The following is a 20,386-nucleotide window of genomic DNA, read 5'->3' as shown; positions in this document are numbered from 1 at the left end:
TTTGCCGAAAAACAGGGGGCATGTGTTCACATCAGATTTTGGCACGGTGTACAAGGAAAATAAGATGGCCTCGAGTGAAAGGGTCTTCATCATGAGAAGTTTCATGTTGCCGAGTGGAAAAACTTTGATGCTCAGGTTATTGTCATCCGGCCTCATCTTAGGGGCCGAAATTGCACTCTGAGTGGCAGAATTTAGTGTTCCGAGTGGTTTTAGGCCGGTTACACCTTCAAGATGACCTTGGATGAAAGAGCACTCTACATGAATTGTCTTCGTCCCGTCGAGGCGATCGATTTTCATATATAAATCATCTCAATCCAAGTTCATGTGTCAAAGTTAGAGACAATACACTGCAGACTGAACCTAAACCGAAATATGGCGCGAGGTACCACACACCCTGTCGCGAGCAATTCGGCCCTCAAGAAGGCCTTGAATCGAACAACCTTCAACACAGAAAAGCTTCGTCTCGTCGAGCCGATCGATTTTCACATATAAATCGTCTCAATCCGAGGTCGTATGCGGCCTAGAGAGGCAAATCAAGATCAGGCTATGTTTTCACTCGGGAAATCCGAATAAAAAGCTTACCATCCGAGTGAAAAGCTTACCATCCGAGTGAAAACTTGCCGATCGAGTAAGAGATTGCCATCCGAGTGGAAATATAGTCATCTGAGTGAAAATATAGTCATCCGAGTGAAAATCTTATCATCGGAATGAAAGCTTGCCGATCGAGTAAGAGATTGCCATCCAAGTGGAAATATAGTCATCCGAGTGAAAATCTTATCATCAGAATAAAAGCTTGCCGATCGAGTAAGAGATTGCCATCCGAGTGAAAATATAGTAATCCGAGTGAAAGATCGTCTTCCAAGTGAAAATTTTGCCATCCTAGTGAAAGTTGCCATCCGAGTGAAGAAGTCCAGTCGAAATTCGAGTGAAAGACTCTAACATCCGAGTGAAAAAGTCCAGTCGGGCGATCCGAGTGAAAGACTCTAATATCCGAGTGGAGAGATCCGCGTGCTCCGACCAGAAGCTGAAGATGTGCCCGAAAGATTATCTAGATGACCTCGGATGAAAAGGTGTTCAACAAGGAAGTTGTGCGTATCGTCAAAACGGTAAACTTTGGTTTTGGGGTGTCATCATCTGAGATAGTATACGGCCTGCAAATTCACTACGAGACTCGGACAAGACCGAGTCCGACTGGAAGGTAAAGATGGCCTCGTAAAGTATTCAAGATGGCCTTGTTTGGAGAAGTGATCAACACGAGAGTTGTTCGTCTCGTCGAGGTGCGCAAATTTGATATTTGGGCCGTCTTGATCGGAGGTCCTATGCAAATTCGACGGCCCGTGCAAGGAGCAAGACAGAAGTTTGGGCCAGATTTAGGATGAATCCGAGTTGGACTAGAACTGGGACTCTAGGACGTGAATTGATGTAGTTTTTGTAAGAAAAGCCTAGATGAATTCTTTACTTGTACGGGAAGTCCAACCGCCTCTTATATATGTTGGAGGTGACGGCCGATTGAACACACATGGTCGAACAAATCAATATACTACTTTTCAATCTACGTTTTATCTCTCCACCATTTTTCTCTTTCGTTCTTCGCTGTTCCTCAAGTTTGAGAGTTGCGAATCCCGAGGCTCTAGGGGCGAGCGAATCGACCTAGGGCAGCCCATAGCCGCCGCACTCCCTGACAGGGTCCCTCCCGGGTGTGCGGGGTTTCGGATCTCCAAAAGCGTCCGCCGACTGTCCTGCGTATCGCGCTGTCGGTCGGGTCTCCTTCGACGTGAGCTGCGGTGCATCACCCCCGGCGTTGAGGATACACGTGACGTGTCCGTGTGTCAACACACTTATGCCATGGTAATTGGTAAGATTTTACTAAGTGAATGATAAAAATAGCTCAACATTTTTTTCCCAATAAATCAAGCCGATCTTTCACAAATCACATCATCAAACACTTATTTCTGAGCTTCAAAGGCTATTCTTTCATTTCTACTTGAGTCTCGTGTCTTCTTCGTTTTGCTGAAGCTCTGCAAGCTTACATTCTCAGAGGAGAAAGAGTAGAAACAAGAGAATATACCATTACAGTGGCCGAATTTGTTCTGTGAAGTGATCCCATCGATGATCTTTACAAGAAAAAAGGGCTTGTCGTGTGAATTCCACAAGGCTTCTATGAGGAAAACATGTAACCTTACAAGAGGAAGAGTATACACATTACGACCCGTATATGACACAAATCTGAATTAGGTGTTTTTCTCTAGAACCGATAGTGCCGGTGTAAGATAGTTGTTAGCCTTATCTGGCAAATGAGCCACCTGCAAAAGAAAACAAAAATCAGTTTTACACACACACATGAAGATCAGAAAGAAGGTAACTTTTGACTGGAACAAGGAGAACCATCCATTCGATTGCAGCTTCAACTATGACTTACAAGTTCATACAGTTCATTCCCTTGCTCAGAAACATACTCATAGCATACCTAAGTGGTTCATGGTAAACAGTTAATTTAGATCAAAACAGTGAAAAGCATCAACATATACAAGAATATATGGACGAACAAGTCTTACATCAAAACTTTTGTTTCTCGCCGTGGAATCATGCAATGCTTTGACACAGATATCTGCTACATCCGCACAGCTGATAGCCTACATTACAACTTCAAGAATCAATATTATGGCACCCAAGAAAGCAATTATGGTCCATGATATTTCACCTGAGAGATTCTGTTTCCTTGATCAAAGATCAGTGCACGCTGACCGCCAGGTTCTTCCTGCAAAGAGAAGGTCGAATGATAATGATGCGACCATTTTAACACACCTAACACTTCAAAAGTAACTAGCATCTGCTTTGGCAATCCTACTTGCAATGATACAATCTAACAAACTGTTTATTATGTTGTTGAAAATAGGGTGGAATTTCAGCTGTTGTATTAGTACGCCGTACCTGCAGTGGACCAGGCCGTACAATTGTGTATCCAAGGCCTGACCTTCTCAGCGCATCCTCTCCAGCCTAGGAGAATGTGGAGGGTATTGATGATTTAATGAGCATTTGAAATAGACAGGCACAGATACGTAATGTTTACAAAAATTAGAACCTTCTTTGCTTTGAGAACTTGTTCTCTTCTGTTAGGTTCAATTCCAGAACCTGTGCATGAGACCAGTATGAAGTCTGTTTCTTGACCGGTCTGTAACGAATTAGAAGATATATGGTTATCAATAAACTGATAGAGAAGACGGTTCAGTTATGACAACACATGAAGTCATGGGGAGGAAAACTTCGGTAAAACAAGAATTACAAAGAAAAGGGGAAGTAGCTAAGCCATGTGGCAGTCAAATATTCATCTTTTTAGTGAAACTGCAAATGGGTTTGTACTTCAATTAGGCAGAAAAGCGAAACAAATATACAAGAATTTTGGCCACGAAGAGACTTTTCATCCATAGGAGGAAAAACATGCGCGTAGTATGGAAGTTCAATAATATAGGAACAACTTACGGGTAAAGCTTTGATGTACTCCAGTATCAGCTCAAAATTTCTGGGGTCAGTGGCACCTTGGGTTCCATCACCAGGTCTCTGCGCAATGCATTAGTAGCTAAGACGCCAATTTAATGCTATAAACAGCCAGTTAGTATTTGCTGATGATGGAAAATAATTCATCATGTTGTACTGACCTGCCTTTTTGGTTCAAACCTAATGGTGAAGGTATGCACAAGAAAAGGGTCTAGGGGAGGATCTTCTGGTTTTACTGGACGGAAAGCCGAGAAAGGCACTCTTACCTGCAGAAAACAAACATAAAAAAATGAAGATCAAATTATACGTTCATCGCTTGCTAACATGCAGTAAAATCACCTATTACTGCTAAATTATCGCACACTACTTACCCTACAAAAGCCTACTTTTGTAGTCATCCGAGCAAAATACTTCTTACTCTGGGAGGTGTCAGCCAATGGACCAGTCTCAAGAATAACAACATATGATCTTCCATTTCCTCCCACTGAAAGAAGCAAGCCATCGTACCTATCCAAGAGTGATAGAATCGACATGACACCTAGTTCATTGTGATGCATCAAGATTTTTCAAAATCCAAAGCTGTTAAGCAAAATGCAAGAGATCATAATACCTGTCTAGGGTGGAACCTAAAGGGAGAGATAGCCTCTTTGATATCTCGACATATCCACCTCTTGTAAAAACAAATCCTGACATAAGTGGATGTTCATCAGACAACTAAGACCTAGGAAGAAAAATCAATATATCTAGATAAATTAGTACATTTGCTAAGAAGTGCCCTACGCATTATAGGGTGTTACCTGCAAAAACGGCCTGGCCACCTTCTGAAAATTCAAAGGATGCATCGATACCTTCATCGAAACTAGAACCAGAAGCATAGGCATTCGGGAAGTAAGATCCCTGGTTCACCTCCCAACCCTTCAGAGACTTAGCAGATTTAAATTTTGCTATCAAAAGTTTGCTCTTGCTGCTTTTACCAGCCCTGAGCTGAGCCATCTCATTGTAGTAATCCTGCAGAACAAAGCATTTTCTAATTATAAGTTAGTGAAATTAGAAGAGGTAAATAATGATATTAAACTAGTTTTGATGCTAAAATTACTAATACCATTTCCATGTGACAAACGTGAACAGTTTTGTGTGTACTAGCGATCAAACTATGACCACGTTTATCCTAAAACAACGTTTACTTAAGAATGGATGGAGTGGTTTCTGAGATTAGAAAATTAAGGTTAGAAGGAGTACCTGGAAAGCCTTGCTGACATTCCTGACCCCTTGGTTATCAACTCTGTTGAGGTCCCCGGTGATGGTTGAGCGCGCGGTTGCGCAATAGATAATCTTGCTGCAACCTGACACGGCCGATTGCACAGCCAAAGGGTCACCAACATCGCCAACAGCGATGTCCACCGATCTCGGAAGCATGTCGATCACCTCGGCATCGTCCCTTCTAACTAAAGCCTGTTACACAATGGTAAATTTATGTCTGAATTTCCCTAGTTTACCACAAATCAGTACGTTATGAGCTCAATGAGCATTGTTGCAAGTTTGCTGCTTGTTGTATCTAATCAGTAAGATTATCCTAGTGGTGAACACGAAAGAGAGTGGAAGAGTACCTTGACATTGTAGCCTCGGAGCATGAGCTTGCGGACGACGATGCGGCCGATGCGGCTGGTGGCGCCGACGACGAGGACGGTGGTGTCCTGGGCGCCGGGGACGGTGAACTCGCACATGGGCCCGCCGCGGCTGAGCACGGCCTGCTCCGCCTCGGCGAGCGCCTCGGTGGCGGAGGCGCTGGACATCTGGCCCAGGCGCGAGAACTTGCGCCACACCTCGTCGAACAGCTGCCGCGAGCGCCGGCCCAGCCCCACGGGGCTCACGGCCATGACCTCGTCCAGGTCCAGCGAGGCCGCCCGGCTCTCCTCCTCCGCCTTCTTCTTCTTGGCCGCCGCCTCCTCCTCCTCGGCCTTCCTCCTGGCCTCCTCCTCCGCCGCCTCCTGCTGCAGCGCGGCCGCCGACCTCTTGCCCTTCCGGGCCCGGCGCTTCTTCCGCGTGGACGGCGTCGCGTCCGCGCCGTTGGCGGCGCTGAGGACGCCCCCCTCGTCGTCCAGGTCCTGGTCCTGGCCCGGCTCGGACGCCACCGCGGCCGCCGGCGTGGGCTTGGCGGCGAAGCAGCACGTGCCGCCGTGGTAGCGCGGCCTGGGCGCGGCGGCGCGGGACGGGGACGCGCAGTGGGTGCCGTGGAACGAGGCGATGATCGTCGCCGCCCCCGCCGCGCCCGGAGGCGACACGGCAGCGACCATGGCCGCCGGCGACGGTTAGCTCGAGCCTTGGACGAGGAGCGGCAGCAGAAGCTCTGCTCGTTTGGTGTTTGTATTCACCCGGTATATTCCGCGACCACTCCCGGGCCGCGCAGGCAGATAAAGCGGGGCAGGGGAGGCAGCGCCTGAGTGGCGCTCCCGCCCCGGGCGCCATTTGTGGCTGCGGTTGCGGGCGAGTTCCCGGTGGGGCTCACGGCGCAGAGGCACAGGGTTGCGCATGGGCGCGCGGCGAGTGTCGCCGTCGCGGGTGGGTGACTGGCGCCCACGCTCTGCTAGTAATTCGTACTACTGGATAGGGGGTAGGCGTGGCCGCGTGGTGGCGGGTGGCATGCCGCGGCGATGTGGCTATGCCGAGTTCACTTGCCCCCATGCCGCCTCTTCCGTTCCGTGCGGGACTACTGTATTTCTCGGCCAGATGAGGCCAGATCAGTCAGCCATCCAAGTCCAACAGGATGGCGTGGACACGCCCAAAGCCTCCAGGGATCTGGATAATCCTGACCGAGCTCGGGAAACTCCATCACAAATAGAGATGCAAAGTACACTAGTACCACGCCACAAGCAGGGCAGAAACCGGAGACCAGGGGCATGGGAGACCAGGGGCATGCAATGCCACAATTCAGTCAGGCATTCTTTGTATATATATAAAGATCCATCCTACACAGATTGCAAAATGTAGGGGCTGGAACTGATATAAATAATAAATGAAATAACCGATATCAACCATGTTCTGTTCTGTTCTGCTTGTTTTCTACAGGTGCTCTCTGAGCTGAGACAACAACAAAGAAAGAACAACTATGACTGGTGTTTTGCACCCTTTGACGCCAAGTATGCCCTATTTTGCACATGTATAATAAGGAGCCATCCAAAATCCTATTGTACATGAGCAGGCTACAGAACAAGACCGGCACAACGATTACAGTATAAGTCACCGACGGCAAGAACATCGATCGGTGTGCTGAGACAATTGTCAGCAAGGGTTCTGGGACCGAGATGTTCCATCTCCAGTATAACTGATCTTTCGCTCAAGTTCGCCCGTACAGAGCTTGTCCTTCGGGCTTGAGACGTCATATGTACTTTTTTGCTGTCTTTCTTTCTATAACAGTATACCTGTGTGTACAGAGCTTGTCCTTCCGGCTTGAGACTTCACTAACTCCTGGCAACTTCTGCGGCTCTCTGCCTCATCATCTCGTTCACGGCGGCCCTCCTCCTGGATTCGGACTGCTGCTGCGTCCACCTTAGATGGGCTTTGAGATCCCTGTGTTGTTCAAGCAACCCGATATTACTCGTCTATTCCGAGAGGCAATGGCTCAAACACTACGTATGTAGGTACATATAAGGGGGTGGTGCGAGCGGGAGGGGTGTTAATTACCTGCATCTCGGTATGGTACACTTTGATTCTTTGCAAGTTCGGGCATGGAGCTGAAGCAGAGACCACGTCCTTTGGCAAAGTGAGCAGCCTCCGGCTGCCCGTTTCTGGCACCTCGTTGCATGACCGAAGAGTCCCTTAAGTCTTCGGCAATCAGGATACTGGCAACCAGCGGTGCGACATTTATGCGCATGGACCAAAAGGTCAAGCATTCGCCGTGCCTGCACAGCCACAGAAGAATCATCGTAGATTAGTTTTAAGATCGATTCCTTCATAGATAAGCTAGTCCATAGAGTAAACCATAAATCACAACCACAGCACCAGCAATACACAACTTGCCAGTTAAGGCAGAAAGGATAACATATGGTATACGCAAACTGACAGCACACTAAGTGGACAAACATGGTTTTCAAGGGAATAAGTGGACTAGTATTGGCATTAGACTTAACAGTGCAAAAACAATAAAAAGGTATGGAGTGTTACCAAATTAAAAGGCAGCATACAAAAAATGTATGTGTTGCGATATATTTTTCGGCATTTAACTTTCACGGAATATAAAATACCTGCTGAATACGCATCTGGCGAGCTTCTTTATTTTGAGCATTACGGTCTACACATGGGTGATTTGTTAACTTGTGACGATGGTTGGCACCTCCGTCTTTATTGTAACATCCTGCGCACACATCAAAGTCTGGGCATTCTTCACATCGCCATCCTTGACCAGCTTCAATATCGTTATTGCAGATATTGCATGTGGTAACAAAGGCTGGTGCAGTTGGATTATGAAGGTGGTATAACACCATCATTGAGGAGTGTTTTGCACGGCGAAGTGTGTCATATTGATAGTGATTTCCTTGACAAAGGCTCAGGAATGCCTGTCTGGTATCGAAAAACTCACACTCTAAGACATCATCTCTGTCCTTTGTATCTTCAGGCACCCCAACAATGTCAACCTAAGAAAGAATATTACGTAAAAAAATGTGGCAATTTGCAATGTTGCTTCACTTATATTTGATGAGTTAAAAACTAGAGTAAAAAATAAGTTTTCTAGAACTTACTGGGTGCAGCACATGCAAATCTCTACTATTACTCGGGTGCCTCTCCTTTGCTTCAAGCCGTTGCTCTGAATCATAACAACTACAATAACAAACTCATCAGTAACAGAAACAAGGGTAACAGCCAATATTAGACTAGCTCCAAGCAGATCTTAGAGCAATTTATCCATTCATGAAGTTGTGTAGAGATTAGGGAACCATTTGTGTAGAGATTAGGGAACCATAGTCACATATCACGAGGATCACGTATAGTTACAAAGATACCACTACCTATACACACACACACACACACACACACACACACACACACACACACACACTTGTCAAATGTGGCATAACTGGTTGTGCTTTCAAGTTGCAGCATATATATAGACCTCAACAATCATGTGCATATATATCAAACAGATGTGCCATTTATTGGCTCCATCACATGAAAGTAACATATGCAATGAAAGTAACTTTACCTGTCACAAATATAAAAACTTTTACACTGGTGGCAGACCCAGCGTTTTCCAGCTACCATAAGAGTAGAGCAATGACTGCAAGAATGCTGCAAATGGACCATGATGAAATCTTCCTTCATTGGGTAAATGGTTTCTCCAAGCTGCACAGCATCAACTAGATGGCTAAGAATAACATGTGACACGACTGAACTGATACATTTTTGGTGCATCACAAAATAGTGCATTATATAAAACTATACCTTTTGCATCAGGATAGCATCCTTTGAAGCATTCCCACTTAGATCAGTCTGGCCAGCAGCTCTCAAAGCTCTTTTTGTGATAGTCTTCTTTAGTTTCCCCTTCTTCTGCAACTTTCTATCATCTTCTTCTAGGAAAAGCTGGTTGATCATATCTTCTGCAGCTCCTGGCCAATAATCTCCATCAAAATATGGCAAGCGAGCTGCAGTTACTTTGGCCTTGCATTCTTTTGTAGTGATAAAAAAGTGATCATAGAGATTTGTCAACTCGACAACAATACGCTCCTTGACAGCTTTTCGAAGCATAGATAAGTACCTGTGAAGGAATTATTAGTCATATAGGACAGGAATCACAGATGCCACATAAGGTATTCATTATTTTGTAATGCAAAACAATATTTATGAGCATATAATAACGTAAATGCCCATCTAGTGTCTTACCATTCGCGCAGCTTATCAGATTTTGGTGTCTTCTGAATCTCTGGATGGCAATATAGAATGTAATCTTCACCCTTCAAAGGTGGGCAAGCCCATATGTAACAGCTAGTGAATCCGCGCTGCTTACAATACTCAAGATAACCGATCTGTATGAGTATAAAAGTACTGTTATACTGAGAGCAAAAAATATTCGAACATAACGAAACTGAAGTTTGAGTAAATGGTGGATTTAGGAAACCGTTCACACTCTGCTTGACATACCTAAGCTTTCTATAAAAATTAGGAAAAAGAAACTAACTACAATAGTGAATTACCAGAATTTCATGATAGACATATGTCCGCAAGGCCTCCCCAGACACTGTTTTTACGTCAGGTCTAAAGAATTTGACAGAGTCAAGATATGACAGATAAACCCGACGTTGGTTTGGGTCTGCACATTCTGCACCAAATTCTTGAACATACATGCTAAAGAGGCACACTTCGACACCTTCTATTTTCTGAAATAAGACAATAGCCTGCAAATATTTGGCAGTACTACAGAGGATGAGAGGATGAATTTTAAAAAAAAAACTGACAGAAAGAAAACCCAGAATTGCCAAATACCAACATCAACTGATTTTATACTTCAAATGACTGCATTGTTTTCTTACCTTGGATTTGTAAGGGAATTCTGCTGGGTACTTGTCTTCTTGAAAAATCTCAAAAAAACGTGGTTTAACTTCTAATTTCTTGTCCACTGATGAAACAACTCTGACCACAAGTCCATCGGCTCCAGAAACCTGATAATTAAGAAAAAAATTAGGAGAAAACCAGCAAAAAAGAAATCCCAGAGAGATTAGAGGCTGAAAAAATAGACTGGTGAATATAATAGTGGCATATATACTTGAAGTATACTTGAAGCAGTGCTGATAATGCATAACCTAGCAGACTGAGTTAAGATTGTATCACGAGGGCATGTCTGCTGTGTTTTGCTTTGGCATGAGGGCAGTCATCTTATCATCAGATTAAAAAAGACAATCAAGCATCAGTAGCACGCATCACATAGGGAAAGGGAGACTGTCACGATGGACTCTCCACTCATAAGCTAAGTAACAGCACAAGATAAAAACCAGTCGGCTAAGCTCTCAGCCTGCTTGCTATGCAAACTTACTTTCCGGACCCCTTTATATATGTGGTTCTGCACTGTGGTAATAAAACAGTGCTGCATTTTTTTACAGGTTTTTAACCAAGCTAATATGATTAGGCTTGCTATGCGCCCAAGTCTCTTAACTTGGCCATAGGGATATGAGGATATTGATGCTAACCTCATAAGGACAGATAACTACCATAGCTAGCATTTGGCAATGAAGGTGCTTTCCAAAAGAACTACCACCCTGGAATAAGATTTTTCTACAGTTGCCTCATTGTATCTCAATGTTAAGTCAACTACAAATCTATAATAGCGATGATCTTCCTTACAGAATCCCAGATCAGCTAAATGAACAAGTGTGCACAAATGCACACAACTCAAGCATGATTGCGGAGAATCAAATATTTGCTTCACTCCGATGCTACAGCTTTTTTAAAAGCATGCAATAAGATCATTATGCACTCAAAATTGAAGTTCTAAAGTGATGCATATTCAATTTTTCTAATGTTTTGTATTGCTTCATTATATATGATAAATCAACTATACTTCAATCAGTATGATGCAGATTGCCTATTGTCCAATTCTAACATGGTAAATAACTAAAGATAGAGCTAAGCAACAGCGTAAAAATGTCAGATGTTTGTGATTTAAAATGTGTCAAAAATCAAATTCATGAAGCAAACTTAGTAGTATGAGGAGTGAGTACATAATAAAGACAGGCAGGACCATATCTGTGAACTATGTCGTCATTGCGTATAGATAGAATATGCATAATGAGATTATACAGGGAATGCTGAGAGGCACGAGTGGCGAAAAATGCATGATGAGCTGTGCTCAAGTTGAGAAACTCGCTAAAAACATCAATGTGGTGCATTAACTCTTGACACAATAGCAACCAATACCTCAAAAGACGCACTTGCAGTAGATAATGGCATAGCAGCAGTGCTAAGAAAGTGCATGCGCGGCTGGCTAGGTTTCAAAAGGTGCACTTGCAGCAGTACAAAACAAGGAATCAAGATCAATGTGGACGGTGGGTTTCAAATCAATTCCATGCAAGGGTCGACTGGCTGCCTTATTCATGATGCTGATGGTAGATTGCTACAGGCAAGAGCTAAGTGGTACCATGCGGTTGCCAGCGCTCTTTCTATGGAGGCATTTGCTCTAAGAGTTGGTGTTTGGATGGCTGTTGAGATGAGGAAACAGAAGGTCATCGTCGAGAGCGACTCTCAAGTTCTTGTCAAATTTTGGTCCAGTGATGCTGAAGACAGATCAGAGATTGCCCCCATCATTAAGTGAAGGAGCTAACTAGAGTTTATTTTAGTTTTCAAAGTTAAGTTTGCGCACAGACCAGTTAATGTTGCTGCCCACCTGTGTGCAAAAAATGCTTCGGCTGAGCGGCAAAGGTGTGTTTGGATAAATATGAATCCTAGCTTACTTTTCAGCCATCAGCATGACTATAACTCTGCACTTATTCAGTAATGAAAAGCTCCTGATTCGGGAAAAAAAAAGTGCACATGCATGAAATAAGGATCTAGCAAAACAAACATTTAAATACAGTCAAATTCTTAAAAACAGAATAAAAATATGCAGGAGTTGCACAGCTCTGTTTCTAAGTACACAAGCCACCGGATTTCATATTCAGGAAACAGGAACCAAGACATAATAACCAAGAAAAAGGAAACATAGGATCCATAAACGTAAGATTCTGTAAATTGAACAGGCAGCACTAACCTCATCAAAGTTTTTCCCATCACGAATGGCCCGTTCATGTCTCTCTTCTCTGAGCCGTTTAAAGAGTCGTTCTTCTATATGATCGCTAAGCACAGTCCTTGGCAGATCTTTAGCCCCAAGAACAGCACTTTGTGGCAAAGGTATACGTAAACCATGTTCTATCTCCTGAACATAGCATTTAGGACAAGTATATTCTGCTTCTTTAGAATCATCCCTTTTGAAATTAAAAAGGGCACAAATCTGATGCTGCCAGCGTTCACATTTGTCACACATAACCCACTGTAGAGCCAATCAATTAGAACAAATTAGCATGCAAAAAAGAGTTTAGAGGATTCAAGCTTACCAGAAGGGAATTTAATGCAATTTAAATGCTTACCCCTTCTTCTGTTTCATCATCGTTTTTCATTTTATGAAGTTTAGCCTTAGGAAATTGATTACCTTCCACCTGAATTGTGGAACTGCGAGCCTCATTGTAACACAGGATACAGAAATTGTGGCAAGTCTCAGTAGCAGCAGCAGTATAGTATGATGCATTTCGTTTTATCCGAGCACCACAAGGAGAACAATAAATTGGTGGAGGCTCAAAATATAGCTTCTCTACTTTGCAAAGCTGGCATATGTTATCATTTTCAGAGTGTTCAATCACTTGATGCTTTCCAGCTTTAGCTTTGCTCTGCCAAATGATGGAACAGAATAAATAGTTTATACTTTGTAATGCAACAAGCATATAATTGTTTAATATGCTTATTACACTCTGAACAATGGTAATACCGATGAACGTGGTTCTAATCAATCTACTTATTTTAAAAAGGAAAAGGATATGAAATGTCAGGAGTTAAAATACCGATAGTGATTGAACATTAGTCAAGGCAAAAAGAAAGAAACAGAAATTAGCTGGTTACTGCAGTAACCAAAAAACATCAACAAATTCGCTCATGATCAAGTTACAACCTAATTCCATGATTATTAAAACCACTGAAACTATCGATTCATATATGATTTAGTGGATTGAAATATGAACCAGATCGTGTTTACAAATTGCAAGCAAATTTTGTGAATTTGTGATTTGTCAACAGTAAATGCATGTGCATTACTACAATCTTTAGTGTTGACAAATAGAGATCATCTTCCATAGATGTGGTGGACATTAGGTACCTTGTCTTTCCACTGTTTTCAATAGTTCACATATAGTGCATCTAAAAAGTTTCATTTGTGCTATTACAAGTACAGCATCCTTCCCAAAATATTTATGCATCATGTACCCAAAAAAACCTCTGTGCAGCAGGAAATCCCACTCAAAATCAACAAGTTACTGTTTTCATATTCATATATTGGTTTTATGCATTAAATATTTGATAAACTGTCTGATCCAAAATATATAGCATTTATGACTGGGTCAATTTTCTGAAACAAGTTCTTCTTAAACTCCGGTATCTAATACATGGATCTGGCAATAATACGAAACTATAAAAGATCAATAGAAAAGGGGATCATTTGTTCCTAATTTTCCCGATGATAATTTGTTTGTTTCTGGTGTTGGGTCCTGCAGTGGGTGTTTCTGCTGCTTTTAGCTTTGTTTCTATCATTTGGCCATGGCCATTCTGGTAGTCAGTAAGTTCTACCACTCTCTGGGTGTTTTTCGAATACAAATGACATCTACCAAAGTGCACGTTTGAGCACTTCCGAGCCTGTTCTAGAAAAAAAATTAAGTTGACTGGCAATAATTTCTTAAGTCTCGTCCACATTTCTTAGCCTTTAGATCTACAACCAACCATCCACATTCCACCCCACCCCATATATAGAATTATTTGCTAGATGTGCAATTTAACCAACAAGGCAGCATTTGGGTTTCCTTAACTTATTTGCCACCCCCTTAAATCCACCTAAATGTACATAGAAACTGTGCAAAAAGCTATGCAAGCATATTAGAGATCCTTTCAAGGTGAAGAAACATACCTGACCAACCCAATGCTTTAGACTATCAGTGTGGTCTTTAATTTGTTCTGGAGTGAACAACTCCATGAGTGAAACACCTTTTATCTTTGGCTTCCCCGATTTGGACACCATGACATCTTTACGACCATTTGTTATGTTTTTAAGATCAATAACATTCTCCTTCATATCGTTGTCGAGCAATAACTTTTCTTGCTTGACATTAGAGTCTATCACATTCAAAGCACCAAGAATCACATTAGTTCGCATAACGCCTATTTTTTCATCAACCCTAGCACTGACCTCCTGTTTTGGCACTGTCTTGTTTTTTGGCTTGTGCAAAACTAGTGGGCTTGTACCAGGAACAGGGACATGAAGAATTCCATTCTTTGATGCACTGGGAGATATATGCCGCAATTTTGCACGCTTTGGTATCGACTGTTGCTCATCAATGGTTTCAACTACCACCAAGTCAATGTCCATTTTTTCATCAAATGCTCCATTGGTGATTTTCTGAACCATATTCTGCTTAGTAATTACTATTGTCTCGTCACGATTGTGCTTGTGTGCCTGTTCGGAAGAGCGGCGCAATCTTTCCTTCACCTTGCTGCAAAGAGAACAGTCCTTCTCAATGCAATTCTTATAGTGAGAAGACAGGATCTTTGACGAACTGCAATACCGATATGAACAGATTTTCGTTTGACAATTCCTAAAATGCTTCACAATCTCCTGTACAGGAACACAGTATTGAGATTTACAACTTCCTTTAGGAGCTTGACAACCTTCTGCATGCTTCAACATTAGCAACCATCGCAGTTGATTAAGGTGATTTTTCATGCTTTTCGAGTCCTGTTCATTTTGTATTACTGAGGGCTTCAACAATTTAGAATCAAATGAAGTCACAGTACCACCAAGCTGGTGTCCTTTATCTTGTGCCCTGTTCTCTTGACCAAAAAAATCTTGACCCTGCTTTTTAATAAATAAAATATTAGCCAAATGGATTTCGGAGAATGAAACATGCTGAGTTGTCCCTCCAACTAACCTGATTTTGTTGTGAATTTTGCTGCCGAGGACTGAAAACATAATGATTTTGCACTAATTGGGAGTCAGGATGATTAGGCTGCAACTGATGTGGTTGGCGGAGTGGTTGTTCATGCGATAATTGTGATGTACTAAGGCTCACCATGTCTTGTGGATTCAAGCAGTCAGCGTTATTGTGATATCGGGGTGGTTGTTGAACTGATTTTGTGGTTGACTCACTTGCAAGAAACTGAGAATTCATTCTTGAATTGGACATAATATTCGCATCACTAATACCTTGATTACTTCTAGCTGTCAAGATGGACGAATTAGTGTCATAGAGACCTCTAGAAACAGCCGGATCAACTGATGCTGCAAAAAGAAACACAAGTTTAATGTATTGCAGTACTTTGCTAACCAAACAAATCAAAACCAATACAAGCAAAACCAACTAATGATAGTAATGATCTAACTATGATAGTTAAAATAAGCACTAGTGCCTCCAAAGATGAGCCACAAGCCTAGTGCAGAAAATATTTAAGCTGATACTCGGTAGAAGTTAAATGTCTCTTATATGTTACACATAATAGGAATACATAAGGCTAAATTTACAATCAAGTATTATGAGTAGCAGCATATCATAGTAAGATCATAACGATTCGTTGCTTTCTACTTCCTACGTCCAACAATATAAGATGTTATTACAAGCAATATGTGAGTATACCGGTTGTAATAATATATTATATTATGGGACAAAAGGAGTAGTATACAAGGACGTGTAATTGAATGTATTGTAGATTTCTAGTGTGACAATATATATAGGAATTTTGCTAAAAAGAACTACATATATTCTCACATGTATTATTTAACTATGATAGCTAAATCATTGGTAGAAGAAGAGACTTTGGGGGAGATAAATCTCTGCAGAGCAAAGGGAGGACGGAATCAACTTAAGAAAAGATTGTTCACTCATTATTACTTTGCATGCTAGAATGCTTACCCTTGCACAGAGGATGGACTGATAGAAAGCTAAAATTATCTTTCAAAAATTAAATGATATTTGAGATAAATATTATTTATCCTAGGAAGCCATTTTCTTAGAAACTAGATATCTTGATTGACCAAATAAGACCTTGCCAATACTGACTACACTGACTTGATGACACCTGAACAGCATGTCCTACGGTACCATGTAAGAAAAAGGTATGCTATAACACAGCTGCACTTGCATACTTAGATTTAATGCCACCAAAATTATCTTGATAAGGAAGGAATATCATTCTTGTATAACATCTTGCATGTGTTTATACAAAACTGAACAAAAGTAATCTTACATTTACTTTTGTTTCATACTAAATGAAGAAAGTTTCAAATAATTTTGTTCTTTCTTCTCTGAAAATGCATTATTGAGATGGAAATCAGATTCCAGTGCAATATATGCCTTTAGCAGAATCTTAATGAATGAAGTTTCAGTGTGGTCACTACAAATTAGTCTCCCTCTGTATAGAGGCATAAATTGTCAAACAAAATGATATAGAGGAGGGAGTTCTATAAGAAAGACAACAGTCATACTTGGTGTTCTCTGTGGAGCGTGAGCATTAAACTGTTGTTGAGACAGACTATTGCACGAACTGCCATAAGATAGGTTAGCAAACGCTTCTGATGACATATTTCTGTCTATTAGCTGCATCCTCGGCCTCTGTGTGTCCATTCCACCATTCAGCGTGCTTGGATATACTCCAGAACCAGCATGGCCCTGAAGGTGGTGAACAGGATAGAAACCTTGATTGTTATCAAATGGCTTCTGTTGCTGCTGCATTTGCGGCACAACATTCGATTCCACATTAAAGCATCCAACTTGACTTGAGTACTCAGAATTAGCAAGCAAAGTCTGTTGGTTGCTAAATCCTGGAGTAGGGATCATATGATTTACGTGTTGTTGCATGCTCTCTGAAGTCGTCGCCATTGAGAGGCTATTAGTCGTAGAATTTAGTGGGGTATTGGTGGATGGGTTCTGATACCCATTATACATGGAACCTAAGACCAGAGATAGTAAGTAATCAGTAGCAGCATATGAACTACATGTGAGAGAAAGAAGGAGCATATGATATCTCTTTAAACATAAGCCAACAAAAGTTATCCATACCTGCACTTGAGTTACCAGTTGTGGTTGTGGTGTCCATCACATAGGGCATTACAGAATTCCCATTTGCACACTGAGACATACCAGGTGTTGGAATCATTGTGACATGGTTGGAGGAAGGTGCTACCTGGCCCAACATTTGCTGACGTTGCTGACCTTGGGCCGAAATGGTCCGAAACGCATGCGCCAAATGTTCTTTAATTGGTCCCTTAAACATCTTATAGTAATCAGCCTGCTCACAAAAAATAAAATATTAATGAAAGAAGAGAGGGAAAGAGATTGAGAGAGAGGGGTGGGGTAGAGAAATGACCAACAATGAAAACATTGACACAGCAAAACAAGAATTGTTAATAAAGGCAATGAAAGTGGAAGTACTAAATTGCCTTTTCTTAACACATGCGAGAAAACAAATTACGAATTTGGGCAAGAATTGGTGTGTGGAGGGGGGGGGGGGGGGATTTCTCAGTCTTTATTCCTCCTCACCAATATGTGGATCATAGGTCCAACTATTGGTGATGCAGTGGCATGTCCTCGAGGACAGCTCTTCGCAGTGGAAAATGTTCATATTTAAAGGAAAAAATAAGCAGGACAACGTTGTTTCATAGTGACCAACAACGTTTAACTGGACAATGTTTTTTCTGCATTCACAAGATTTCTGGTGGGGCGCTGAAATCCCCCATCTTTCAACTGAATTGGCAAGTTGCATAAATCACAATGCCGTGGCATGTTGGACACCTGTGCCACATCTCAAGTCCACTTCTCTAGCCGAGTGGCACAAGATTTCTTTATTGCTTTCATTACTTCGTATTGAATTATACCCGTAAAGTAGTGATTGATGGGAGATCCGTGTATGATGAGCCTGATGGCTGAGAGAAGCTCAAGTGTATTGCGATTGAGCAAAGAGAAGCATGAGGGTGCACCTCTGGCACCAGCAGATCGAAAGCTTCCTGGGTCTTTTGTTGACTTACATAGGGACTAGTATTTAGTGAACAAAGGTGTGGGCTGTAGATAGCATGGGAACATTAGCTTTTGGGATAGTCCTGGCTATTCTGTACTGTGCGGAAAATACAAATAACCACAACGCTAGTGAATGGTAGACTGCTCTAGAGTGACCACAGCCAATTGAATGGCAAGCATGCCACACATTTTGACTGTCCACAGAAATAAAGTACCATTCGTTCTTTCTCAGCCCTGCAATGTTTGTTTCCTGTGTGTGTGTGCCTTGAAAAAAATGAATGATTTGGATTACCTTGGTCGGATGCGCCATGAACAGAGCCACTTCAAGCCGCTTTGCAAGGTTCGTCATGTTTGGCATCATTCCAGGAGATCCACTCCTCTTTGCAATAATAAGATCTAATCTGGCAATGTTAAATTAGTGTTAGTTAACATCATAATTCAAGCTTGTGGTTTAAATGCAAATCCTCTGCAAAGAAGTTCTTTGGTTCGACTATCAACGACTAAGCATGAGTTATAGCACCAGAACCAATCAAGAAGTGGATCTAGGCAATAAGTAAAAGCTTACATCCTCTGAAGCATATTTTTGCGCAAGTTTACAAACTCAGGATCCACACCGGGGTGCCCCAAAGCAACCTGCCGCTGCTGCTGTTGCTGCGGCATCCCGTGACTGCTGCCTGGATTCATCTGCGTGGTCTTCCCGGACAGGTTTGACACCTGCCCCAAATTCATCTCGTCCACCAAATGGGGGTCAATGTGCCGCCTTCATCAACCACTGATGAACAGATGCCGCTGGACACAGCAGCCAAAACAACACCGAGTTAACAAACTTCATCAACAGCACAATGCACAACATTAGTATATAGAAGCATATAAGTAAGGAGAGCAAGCTCCGTCCAATTTCCAAAGCAAGACCCAGCCCATTTGATTCGCGGCAACACCACGGCCTCTGCCTCTGCCGGCGGCAAAGGGCAAGACTCAGGGAGAATTAAACTGGCATAAGCAGCGCAGGCCCATAGGCCCGTAGCACCAGACACGACGCCGCAATGCGAACGATGCCACGCGGGGTCAACCGAGCCAGATGGATCCCGCCCGCGATCGCCCGGGGGAAGCGAAATGAGAGGGGCCGAATCGAGCCACCACGCAGCACGCGAACCAGCGACCAACTAATCGAGCTACGCGGCGGAAGGATTCGATCGAGAAAACCTCGGCTCCGCCGATCGGGGAGCAGGATCCGCGCGGAGCAGAGCTCATTCCCTGTCGGAACGGCGAAAATCGACGGAGGAGCTAGGGCTTGCTTACCGTCGAAGGAAGACGAATTCGAGCCGGGGCCCGAATGGGATCCCCGCTTCCGCGCCGGCGCGGTCGAGCGGGGGCGAGGGGGCGGGCGGCGGCCGGGGCTTTGGGCGGGCGGCGGGAGGGGTTCGGGGCCCGTGCGGGCGAGGGAGCGCGAGAACTTGAGACGAGGGGCGAACGGGAGGGGGGCTCTGAGTCGGGGACGGAAAACGGGAACGCGTGAGGCGAACGGGAACGGGAAGAGGAGGACTGGAGCCGCGCTTTGTAGGTGGGCCAAAGGGAAATCTATGTAGTATCTCCCGTTTCCTCCCAAATTCGGAACCGTGGGGCCACCGAGTCCCCAACGGATGAACATCTCCTCCCCAAAGTTCTCTCTCATGTTTCCTCCCAAATGGAGTGGCAGGCTTCCTGCTGGCTTGTTTCTTTCCTCGTTCATCTGCTGTTTGGACAACTTTTTCTTGTTATGGTAATATTTCATATCAGCATTATCGCTTGTAGTTGTCGAAGATTTGACCTCTCTTATTGTTGTTGCTGACAAGTTGTTGCTCGTTTTTTCTTTTTCTTTTGCGGATTCTTTGTTTTCTAGTTGTTACTTTGCTTGTTGATTGAGAAGCCGTGGCGGATAAGTTATTACTTAGCTTGTTACTCTCGAAAGCGGTGGCGGACAAGTTATTGCTTAGTTTTTTCTTTCTAGCTGTCACTTGGTGTGTCGCTTTGAGAAGAAACGATGGCACAGCCGGATTGTAGAGCAAATGGCATTGTCGAGGAGGTTGCTCATTAGAGCGTAAATACCGCTACCTAGAGCCAACATTATT

The 20,386-nt window shown here is 43.1% G+C and overlaps 2 protein-coding genes across 3 annotated transcripts; both read right to left on the bottom strand.

Moving 5' to 3' along the window:
* Positions 1-2,051: 2,051 nt before the first annotated feature.
* On the bottom strand, positions 2,052-5,910 carry LOC123166969 (protein HIGH CHLOROPHYLL FLUORESCENCE PHENOTYPE 173, chloroplastic). Its single transcript, XM_044584814.1, has 13 exons — positions 5,103-5,910; positions 4,735-4,947; positions 4,293-4,503; positions 4,106-4,181; positions 3,867-4,002; positions 3,657-3,761; positions 3,481-3,558; positions 3,083-3,172; positions 2,932-2,997; positions 2,702-2,758; positions 2,556-2,633; positions 2,420-2,467; positions 2,052-2,303 (listed from the first exon to the last, which is right to left on the bottom strand). The coding sequence occupies exons 1-13, from the start codon at positions 5,787-5,789 to the stop codon at positions 2,232-2,234; spliced, it is 1,917 nt and encodes a 638-aa protein (XP_044440749.1). The 5' UTR covers positions 5,790-5,910; the 3' UTR covers positions 2,052-2,231.
* A 574-nt stretch (positions 5,911-6,484) lies between these two features.
* LOC123166967 (probable histone acetyltransferase HAC-like 1) lies at positions 6,485-19,810 on the bottom strand. Of its 2 annotated transcripts, none has more exons than XM_044584812.1 (18): positions 19,578-19,810; positions 18,844-19,067; positions 18,571-18,679; positions 17,325-17,553; positions 16,751-17,215; positions 15,201-15,550; positions 14,183-15,124; positions 12,603-12,899; positions 12,227-12,505; positions 10,017-10,145; positions 9,681-9,881; positions 9,370-9,512; positions 8,932-9,244; positions 8,693-8,832; positions 8,232-8,310; positions 7,737-8,126; positions 7,177-7,394; positions 6,485-7,062 (listed from the first exon to the last, which is right to left on the bottom strand). In XM_044584812.1, exons 2-18 carry the CDS (start codon positions 19,005-19,007, stop codon positions 6,954-6,956), a joined length of 4,557 nt encoding a protein of 1,518 aa, XP_044440747.1. In that variant the 5' UTR covers positions 19,008-19,067; positions 19,578-19,810; the 3' UTR covers positions 6,485-6,953. The 2 variants fall into 2 exon arrangements, with proteins under 2 accessions (XP_044440747.1, XP_044440748.1); XM_044584813.1 differs by having other exon boundaries at positions 18,844-19,050.
* Positions 19,811-20,386: the final 576 nt, after the last annotated feature.

Source organism: Triticum aestivum, chromosome 7D (assembly GCF_018294505.1).
Source record: "Triticum aestivum cultivar Chinese Spring chromosome 7D, IWGSC CS RefSeq v2.1, whole genome shotgun sequence".
Classification (NCBI taxonomy): Eukaryota; Viridiplantae; Streptophyta; class Magnoliopsida; order Poales; family Poaceae; genus Triticum; species Triticum aestivum.
The sequence above is the reverse complement of the archived record's forward strand: the minus strand, read 5'-3'. Positions and strand labels throughout refer to the sequence as shown.